General features: G+C 33.6%; 1 protein-coding gene across 1 annotated transcript; it reads left to right on the forward strand.

Annotated features, from left to right (window-relative positions):
• The first annotated feature begins 1,734 nt into the window (after positions 1-1,734).
• LOC137837375 (mitochondrial import inner membrane translocase subunit PAM16 like 2) lies at positions 1,735-9,361 on the forward strand. The gene is made up of 4 exons (XM_068646352.1): positions 1,735-2,031; positions 2,515-2,602; positions 7,996-8,129; positions 9,012-9,361. Exons 1-4 carry the CDS (start codon positions 2,029-2,031, stop codon positions 9,135-9,137), a joined length of 351 nt encoding a protein of 116 aa, XP_068502453.1. The 5' UTR covers positions 1,735-2,028; the 3' UTR covers positions 9,138-9,361.
• The last annotated feature ends 1,369 nt before the right edge of the window (positions 9,362-10,730 follow it).

Genomic DNA, 10,730 nt, shown 5'->3' on the forward strand with positions numbered 1-10,730 from the left:
CATTGTTCCTTGTGGGATCGATATTCGTTCTTAGGGACAATTATTACTTTTGACAAACGCGGTGCACTTGCCGTAAAAAGTCATCAGCCCCCGCCCAACTTCACCCCAATAGTTGGGCGGTCGTTAGGGCGTTCTCCATTCTTTGCAATTATTCCGGCCACTCTCCGTCTGTGGACGTGTTCTTGTACTTTTTCGAAGCCAAGAGTCCGGGGAAGAAACTATGGGTGAGCTTCAACGGGGTCGCTGGAAGGGTACTACTGACCCTTTTCCAGAAATCATACAAGGGCTTCAAAGGGAAGTTCTTTAAGATACGTTGCAGCCAGTCCGACGATCAAGTCAGTACTGGGCTAAGAAACAATAAGTATGTAAAGCAGTTTCAGTCTTAGAAACGGCGTACCTTTCTAGGGTTCTTACCACCCTTTATATAGATTGTATCTAGGTCAACTCCCTGTCCCAGGATCTTTCCTTAAGTGGAATTAGGGTTACTAGCAAGGTATCATGTTGCGCGTTGCACAAGCTTAGCGCAGCCGCCGCACATGACTTCGCTCTTCTAGAGTGCAAAATCTTAACAGTATGGCCGCCAAGGTACCAACTCATGCACCAGCGCTGCGGGACCATCTGTTCTTTAGGTGTCCTAATTATTCACGTGCCATGCATGTAGTCTTTCCCTAGAAACCCTAACCCTCATGGGCCTTAGTGCCTCCAAGGAATACTTGTTTGTGCTAGACCTGAACGTACTATACACACCACATGCATGAACTCTCCCGTGATTTAGGTCATTCTTATATCTGGATGATAACTTATTATTATTCTTGGGGCCCACTTATGTGGCCCATTATCGCGATCAGATCACCAAGGTCCGATGTCACGTCTGATGCCGATCTGTGTTGCCGATGTTTGAGGTCTGGCCAATACAGATGGAATACTTGTCTTAATTAATGTGGGAAAATTAGGATTATGGTTACTCATATTTTTCGTGAAGGGAATGCGTGTGTTGATAAGTTGGCTAATTTAGAATTTATTCATAGAGAATAATTTCATTTGTATAATAGACTTCTATTTAGTCTGTTCTTAAAATTCTTTATGAATAGGTATAGTTTACCTACGTATCGTTTTTGTTAACATATGGGTTTTGGTCGGATCCCTCCATATTTTTGTATTTTCTTTCGTTTTATTTTTTAATAATAATATTTTTTTTTATGTGATGACAGATGATTGTTTTTACTTGAGGTGTTAGTCTAGCTGAGATGTCAAGTTGCATAGTGACGGCTGACACGAAAACTTTTATAAAAATAAATAAATTATGTAGTTATTTTATGAGAAAACAATATTTAATTTATTAAATAATACTAAAATTATTTTTAATTTAATAAATTATATATATTTTATTTAAGAATGATAAAAGAACATTTATAAAATATTATATCAAATTACATAGTGATGGCTAATATGAAAGCTTTTAGTTTAAAAAAAATATTATCTTATTTATATAATTTATTTAAGAAATTATTAAGAAATGGAGACTAATGAAATAATTAACTCATTTGACAAGGTATATTTTCGAAAATCTTTAGTAAATTTTTTATTGTTTAAATTGCAGCTAATTAGAGTATCATGCTTTAAAAAATAATTTAGGAATTAAAAGAATTTAAATAAAAATTATTGTTTTTGTTAAGTAAAAGAAATTAATTAAATATACAATCTTCAAAATTGGGAGTATATGATTAATAAGATGATGTCTACTTTAGTAATTGTAGAGGTTCCAGAATTTTCTAAACATGTACTTTGTTTTGAGGCAGAGAATAGCTTCACAGTCCCAAATTGGAACCCTAGCCTCCGCCATTCACAATTTTTTTTCCTCCTCTTCCCGACGCATTTTTTTTGTAGAAGAAGATTCATCTTTCTTTCTTGTTTGAACCGACAAATTAACTTAATTCTGGGTCCAGCAAGCCTATATTTTCTCGTCTACAGAGAAGAAAACCCCCAGCTTGTTTATCAGGAGGGATTCGTTTTGCTGATTCTCTAGCTATGGTACGTTCCTCTGTCTATTTTTCTTCTTCTAATAAACTCTCTGTTCTTTTCTGTTTAGCTTCTGTGCATAAGGGAATCTAGAATCCTAGCTTGTGTATCAGAAGGGGTTTATTGTTTCTTCTATCGCTTCTTCTTTGATTTTTTTTTTTCCATTGTCTCATGAGATTTAGAGGTAGAATTTTTAGGTGGGTTATTTGCAGATATGGCCGTTTGATAAGATGGTGTTTTTATTTTTTTTTGTAGCCAACCAAAGTTGATTTCTTTTCATAGACTGTTATGCATGTAACTAGGTTGTGATTTCTGTGTTGGTGTAGTTTAGTTTGTTCGGGGTGTTTTAGTTTCAAGACATAGATTAGGGCTAACCCTTTTTTTGTATGTATAAAAAGGGAAAAAAAGTGAAAGAGAGAAGTAATCTGTTATCTTTGGATGATAAATTTCAGTACTGCTTACTCTTTCAAAATTTTAACCGAGCTGTTTGTGCAGGCTGCTAAGATTCTTGCGAACTTGATTGTAATGGGTGGAGGAATCTTGGCAAGAGCAGTCGTTACGGCATATCGTCAAGCACTCACTAGTAAGCTTTTCAAATTTGTGATTGTGGATAGATATGCGAATTGAGTGATGAATATAATTGCATACTAATTTACTATTCAATTCTCTTATTTCTAGGTGTTTGGTCTATTTATTAGGGTTTATTTGTTTTTTAAAAATACTGTGTACAGATGTTAACATAGTTTCCAACACCAAAATGATTTATCACTTAGTTGATATTATATTTCTATGTATCTTAAGAATTTAGCAGCTAAGTTTGTTTTCTAAAGATCTGTAGGAGCTATGTTTTTGTTGCCTTTTCTTTAGCATTTGCCAAGGGGTGGCAGGGGATTTGATGGCCTTCTTGGAGCAAGTTGACCGTTTGAATGATTTCAACGGATCAAAATGGAGTTTTGGTGGGCAATTAATTTATATACCTATGGTATGCGATGCCCTCTTATTTAGCCGGTGTTGAATGAAATCCTAGTTTTTAGGAGTTGATTAGCATATTTTGACAAGAGCTGATGAGAGGTTTTATGATAAGCACTTAGCAAACCCACCCTCGAAAGCTGGCTATTCAGAGGAAATGCCGAATTCTTGAATACTCTACTGAAAATCCCATATTACTTGGTGTGAGACCTAGGCATCCCGTAATTCTCAAGTTTCTTTCTTAGCACCATCCCTGAGAGCTGATGTCTTGACCACTTTCACTCATCTCACTTTATGGGGTGCTATGATAGGAACTTGGATATTATGGGGTAGGCCTCTGCTTGTTACTGTCCAGGATTGAGTACTTGGTGAAGTTATTCCTACTACCCTTTTCAGTCTGTGAATATTTGGTTTCAGCGGCTCTGCTTTTTAAAGATTAATAAGTCGAAAGTACTCCAGGATTTAGGTATGGAGAATTGTCACTTATGACCTAACTCACAAGAATACTAGGAGAGAAAACTTTCTACTTCCTGAATTTTGATTAACCACTAATACATGAGAGATAAGTTAAGTAGGGCCATTTGAGATATGACACATTTAAGATAATAACTTACATTTTTATTCAATCAAAGTTATCAAAATGAGCTCTTGTATAAAAAATGTAGTGGGAAGGGATTATTAACAAACAAACTATTCCCTTCCTAGCCCTACATCCAAATAAAAGATAGAATAAATTAATATTAGAGATAACTAGTTTAATCTTGCTAGTCTAAAAAACAAATAAAAAATTATACATTTATTTTTAAGATCACAACACTATTTATCCCTCACACTAGAACTGGACATTTCGAGTGAGACTAAATATTTGTGGGTGGTATGGTAGCGGTCCAATATTAAGTGACATGACGAACAAACCTCGTTAGGATAAACTTTGATATCATTCTACAAAGTGGATTTTGAACCTAATTCAAACAAAACTGATTTGGAAGGTAAGATTTGCACCCATTTATATACTATAATTTTACCATATACTCGTTAAGTTTTGCATTTTGTTTGGAAAGCATGAAAGCTCTTTGGCATTATACTTTCTTGGTAGGAATTTGGGCTTAAGGATGGAAGAAAATGCCTCAATTAATCAGATGTGCATTCTTTTTCAGATCTATGGGAATAAAAAGTTAACATTACTTCTGTTTGGGTCTCACCCTAGTTTAGGTTTTTTTATTATGGATATTCAGATCAGAGAACTTCCAAATATGCTTCCCTTTCTTCTTTGTTGTTCTTTTTTGTTAGTGTGGGTGTGGTTGGTTTTGGCTAGTATGTTTTTCTCTTTTTATTCCTACGTTATGAATTTGGCTACATGAATTCTAATAAGCTGCGACATATGTGCTTATCATTGATTCATGAAGCTACAATTACCTTAAACCCTTCTTAGTAGTAGTAGTTACCAACATGGCAGTTGAATTGAGATACACATGATGTATCATAGAGGTTATATTTTGAATTGTGAATAGTTTAGTATTGCGAATAGTAAGATTCATAAACATTAAAAATGAAACTTATACTTAAATATAAGATATATAAATATGAAAAATACAATTATTAACAACCACTTAGTAAAAAAGAGAGGTTATATGTGTATTTATGCTGCACAGCAAAGCAACACAACCACAGAAAAAGCACTGTTGTTGCATAAAATTCCTATAACAATGGCTATATGCTACCAAACAAAATTTTCATTATACTCATCCAAAAATAAGTGTTGTTGCTGCTAGTGCATAATTACTGCAGACTATGGTTGTTGCTATTGCTACACATACTAAACAGCCTAAAAAATCCTATGAAATCATTCTTGTTTCATCCTCTTCTCCAAGATGTACATCACTTGAGTCATTTTCATTTTCTACTGAAAGCTCTTCCTCTTCTTCAATGTCTTCAACTTCTTCCTCATGTTCTACTATGGCTCATGTCCTACTATGGATTTTCCATTTTTATTGATCTTGGCATTAAGTTTCGAGGACCTATATGAGCAAAAAGAAAAACAAATAAGTTATAGTTCTAGTTTGAACTTTCAATTCTAACTTCTAAGAATTTTAAATATAAATAATTACCTTTTCCTTTATTTTTGGAGCTTGCTAACATCAAACAAAACACTCATGTACATCCATCCTTGAGAATCAATAGGCTAGCAAGGATTTCTTTTAGTGATTCATTCATCATCCGATTCAATATCTGACAAACATATGAAATCGTAGGAGTAAATATTTTAAGAATCATGTACATTTTCTAGTTTCTATTTTTTCCCCAACGTCACTTTATACATCAGGTAGATTGTTTGCCACAATCACAATTCACTGTCTACATCATTGTTCATTGTGCAACTACTTTTTGGCAAGCCTTTAACTGTCGATGGTTTTCTGACAAATACTATTTTACAACCAGTGTTTTTTAGGAAATACTATTTGTCATAGATGTTTTTTTGATGATTTATTCTTCGGTTGAGCTTTTTCTAGATGAGATTAATGTTCATTGCTTTTTGATAGTCACCATGCCCTTTGAGCACTTTTGCTTCCTAGGAACAACTGCACTCCCAAAACATTTAGTTAAGACTGAAAAAAGGATGAAAAGGGCTAAGTTGTTATGCCACCCAATCATGTGTGAAAACAAAATATGCACTTTACTTGTTGTCTATTTTAGGAAGACTATCACAATTGTTCCAAGTAATATCAGACTCCCTTTTTTATTTACCCACCCACTTTTATAAAGCCAGAGTCCAGCAGAAAACTCACTTAGCAGTAGCACATGTTAAACAAGGGAAGGGACCAACAGTAAGCAAGGTTATCAAACCCTATGGTTAACTAGTAAACCCTAACGAGTTTAAGGGTCTATTGAAGGGTCACAAGTTGACTTGTGAGTAAACTCGTTTTTGAGTGAACTTTGAGCAGACTCGGTCAAACTCGATGAACACGGTGCAAATTCGCGAGTTCGAGGCTGAGTCACCGAGTTGTGAAAAAAAAGCCCACCTTGCCACACTGCCTCACAGCGCTGCGCTGCCTCGTTTCGCAGCGTTGCGCCCCTCCTCGCAGCACCGCATAGCATGTATGTTGATGTGCTGTGGGTTTTGCAGGGCTTAGGTTTTAGGGTTGGGAAGATTGGGCTTAGGGTTAGGGATTTTTAAATTGGGTTGGGGCTTTTTAACTGATTGGATTTAGGGTTATTTTTAGGTTGGTTTTGGGAATTTTTGGACAGATTGGGGATTTTTGGGCAGATTTTGAACTTTTTTTATTTATTTTTGGCAGATTGATTATTTTTCTTTTAGATTTTTGGCAAATTATAAGATTTTTTTGTTAATTTTTTTATATGAAGTAGACTCTTACGAGTCTACGAGTCGGGTTTACAGACCTCCCACGAGTCTGAGTAGACTCTCAAGTCTAATAACCTTGGCAGTAAGGGTTCAGCACTGCAGCAACACGTGTTGTTGAGTACATTTAAGGACCACCAGCATTTATAGTTTATGAAGTGTTGACATGAAGAGAAGACAAAGATAAGTGGGTGACAGGTGTAGGTGAAGAGAGATTGTGGCTAAGTGTCTAGAAGTAAGGAAAAGGCAAAATAATAAGTGGGCATGACTAGAGGGAATTGAACGATCTTTTTTCCTCACTACCCACTTATTATTGCTCAAAAATTCAAAGCAGACCCAAAAACGGTCTCACCCACAGTTCAGTTTACAATTCAAACCAGAATTGCGATTCGTGCAATTTCAAAAGTGATTTGGGAGCAAAAATGAGTGTTGCAGCGATTTGCATCACAGGTAGAGAATCATATTGTATCAAATGATACTTTACTACCATGATCTCCAACCATTTTCTTTTGCATCTCCCTCCACCTATCTGTCAAGTTTGAACATGACACTGATAGTTTGTCATCTCACGTCATGTATGCACCTGTGTGTATTGTTGTTTAGATGAGTGAAACATCTTAAACATTTATAACTTTCTCTCGTGTGATCTCTGCCCTTATCTTATCCTTTCTGTCCATTCATTATATCATTTATGTGATTGTAAACTTTTGCACAATTTTGCATTAACTGCCCATTATTTCCATACAACACTTCAGGTCTAATTAGAGTTTAGTAAATCATTGTCCTCAATTTCTTTTTTTTTACATTTCACATATACAATGTATTTCAGGCTCCTTACTTTAATCGTACTTGTATTTCAATACGTGACCTCATAATTGACCTTTGTCCTCTGAACTGGACTACTGGACTCCTTTTTGTCTCTAAAGCATTTCTTTGCTTGCCTCAAACCTATTCGTATGGGAAACTTCTTTGTTAGACCTCCACATGTCCGAAGTGTTTCTATTGTCTTAAATATATTCCTGTTCATTTGAATAGGTGCTATCTCATGGTGCAAAATTTTCCAGTGGATATAATATGTTGGGACTTCATTATAGGCTTTCTTGAAATCTGTAGATATTGTAAGATCTGAATTTCTACTGTGGTATACTTTATAGCATTCCAGGGTGATGAATTAACTTAGTAGTGAATCATCTTGTATCCAAACTGAGTTTTGGAACGCTAGCTGTTCCTTAGCATCTGTTCTATCACTTCTGTAGTTTCGTGGTGTGACTTACCAAGGTTCCTTTTTCAGTTAGCAAAAGTTTTGGCATTTCCCTTGTCCGTAAATAGCTGTAACTTCCTTCATTCACCTAGCATTATTTTGTTCTTTACATTAATGAGGATAACAAGCTAGGTTATTTCCTCTTGTTGAGGTTTCTGATTATATAACTGATACATAATGGAAAAGTTAACAAAATAGTTCTTCCATTCTATCATTAATTCTGTGGTCTTTGTCAAATACCTTTTATTTTTACTGACACTTATGTTAGTTTCTTTATTCTTCTTTCTCATAATGTCTTGGCCAAGTCTCTCAGGCTAAACACACACATACAATAACACAGCTGCTCTGGATCTTCTTATTTTCTTAACATTATGTTATGTAATTCCAGATGCCTCAAAAAATGGTGTTGCACAGGAGACAATACAAAATACTATTCGCAGAGCTAGCAAGGCAATGACAGAGCAAGAGGCTCAACAGATTCTTGGTGTTTCTGCGGAAACTCCCTGGGAGGAGATTATCAAGGTTAGTATATCATCTATGCTGTGGGTATATTACCCATTTGTTTTCAAATTTATAATTTTCTAATGAGAGGAATTCATTTTGGAGGACAGCATATTTTGAATAGCCTTCAGTTGGAAATCGATAACTAAAAGTCTAAAACTACTTTTGAACTCAAATACAAGTGAAAATCCTAGCTTCACACTAATTAAGAACTTTAGTTAAATTTATTTCATTTTGTGAATTCTTAAGGAATTATATTTCCTATGCTAGCCTTAATAATGGCATTAAATAGAGTTAACTCGGTTAGAATTTGCTTATATTTTTTTTCAGTAGCAATTTTTTTTGTTTAACCTTGAGTCTGGAGGAAGCATGTGATAAAGTAAAAGCTTACATATTATGTATTTTACTGGTTTTTATATTTGAAAATTGCCAATTTTTTTCGTTTTTGCTCAATTTAAACCCTCCACTTTTTTGTCTTCTATTTTCTACACACACAACTTTCGTCCCTCACACTTCAATGATCTGTACAACAAGCAGGTCAAATTTGTTTTTCATGACTGGGATGCTGCTTACAAAGATTACCAAGTAACTTGCACAGTAACTTAACAGAGCTAAACTAAAGGATGAAATGAAAGTTTAGATATTTAGGAAATGCAATGAAAAAAGGGGGATTTAAAAGTGGGCGAAAACCAACACCTGGCAATTTACCCGGAGAAAAAACTCCGTGAACCATATATATATATATATATATATATATATATATATATATCATGATTCTGAAATGCATTTGATTTTACAATTAATGGTCATGACTTCTCAATTTTTTATGCCGAACTATACCTCATTTCAGAGGGCTAAACTGTTCTTGTTTTAATAATTTCTTAAATATTTCTTGCGATGCAGAAATATGACAATTTGTTTGAGAGCAATGCCAAGAGTGGGAGTTTCTATCTCCAGTCCAAAGTTCAACGTGCCAAGGAATGTCTAGAGGAAGTTCAACAAGGCAAGAGTCAGAATACCCCTAGTTGAGAACTTATATTTTCGCCACTTAATATAACCCTTGTGAAATCATTTTGGCGTACATGCTTGTATACGATTTGCGTTATCAGAAGCGTCTGAACTATAATTTTGATTACTATAAAGAAAATGTACATGATTAGTTTGGGATTGACTGCAAATAAGGGATACTGCCTATAGAACTAAACTACCCTATTATTATTATTATCTTTAACACAATGAAAATTAGAATGGTATACGATTTGCGTTATCAGAAGCGTCTGAACTATAATTTTGATTACTATAAAGAAAATGTACATGATTAGTTTGGGATTGACTGCAAATAAGGGATACTGCCTATAGAACTAAACTACCCTATTATTATTATTATCTTTAACACAATGAAAATTAGAATGGTAGCCAATGATAGTAATGTGGTCAAAAACAGTTGCACGTTTCTTTACTTAATTGGCATTAGAATTTTGGCATCTTTCACTTTCAGTTCACTTCTCATATTCATACTCCATAATCACCTTTGTCATCTACTGTAAATGCATTAACACTAGGTCACATGTATATTTTGTCTTCATAATCTTTGTTGTGTTTTGGTGATGAATGTCTTTTCTGTCAAGGTTGGTGATGCATAGAAATGCCTCTGTATTGTTTGTTGGACTAGGTGGTAAATTGCTTGAGAGAAATGAGAAAAGAGATGTGAAGAAAGAGTAGGAACAAATGTGTTATCTGGATAAATAAATAGCAATTGTATTTTTCACTTGTTTAAAGGGATAATAAGTGAATTGTTCTGATTCTTTTATAATAAGGGAGAATTTGCTCTCTTTTTCTTAACAATGAAGTTGTAGAAATTTATAAACTTTCTACAAAGAAAAGAAAAATAACTTTGTTTTTATTTAATGTCAAATTTTCTCTCAAACAATTAAAAATAAATTATAGTATTTAATACTGTTAGCAATCTATCCATGAACAATGGTCATATTAAGTCAAATGTAACGGTGTTCCAAATCATTGAAAAATTATAAACACTAAAGTAGTTTGGAAGAAAAACTTTCTATAAATATTTTTAAGAGAGAAAAATAGAATGAAAAAGGTAATTACTTTTTATTTCACAAATTAAAATTTAATTTTTGAAAAAAAATAACATAAATGGCTTTTACAATTTAGTTTATGTATAAGTTAATTTTAATTTATAAAAAAATTATTTATTTTTTTATGGAAAGATCTTTTTTCCAAATATACTAGTAAAATGAAAAAGATTTTTGTTTTCTTTTTGCATTGAGAATTGAATTGTGATTATTAAATTTTATTTCAAGTAAGTTTTATGATAATATGATGTTTTATATGCTCTTCGTGGGTGTGATATCGAGAGAGATTGATAGTTTTTTTTTAAACAAATTATCTTATCGATGATTATATATTCATATTCTTTGAAGTGTTATTTTCTTAAGATGCAACTTTTACTAGCAAAGAAACAAATACAGCACGAAGCACAGAACAAACATTTACAACATAACATTTCGAAGAAATTTAATGAAGACATTATAAAAGAAACAAAAACAATGTATACACTTATCAACACAAAATTTTCAGGTTTGTGAAATTGATTGAATC

Source organism: Phaseolus vulgaris, chromosome 4 (assembly GCF_051622355.1).
Source record: "Phaseolus vulgaris cultivar YP4 chromosome 4, ASM5162235v1, whole genome shotgun sequence".
Classification (NCBI taxonomy): domain Eukaryota; kingdom Viridiplantae; phylum Streptophyta; class Magnoliopsida; order Fabales; family Fabaceae; genus Phaseolus; species Phaseolus vulgaris.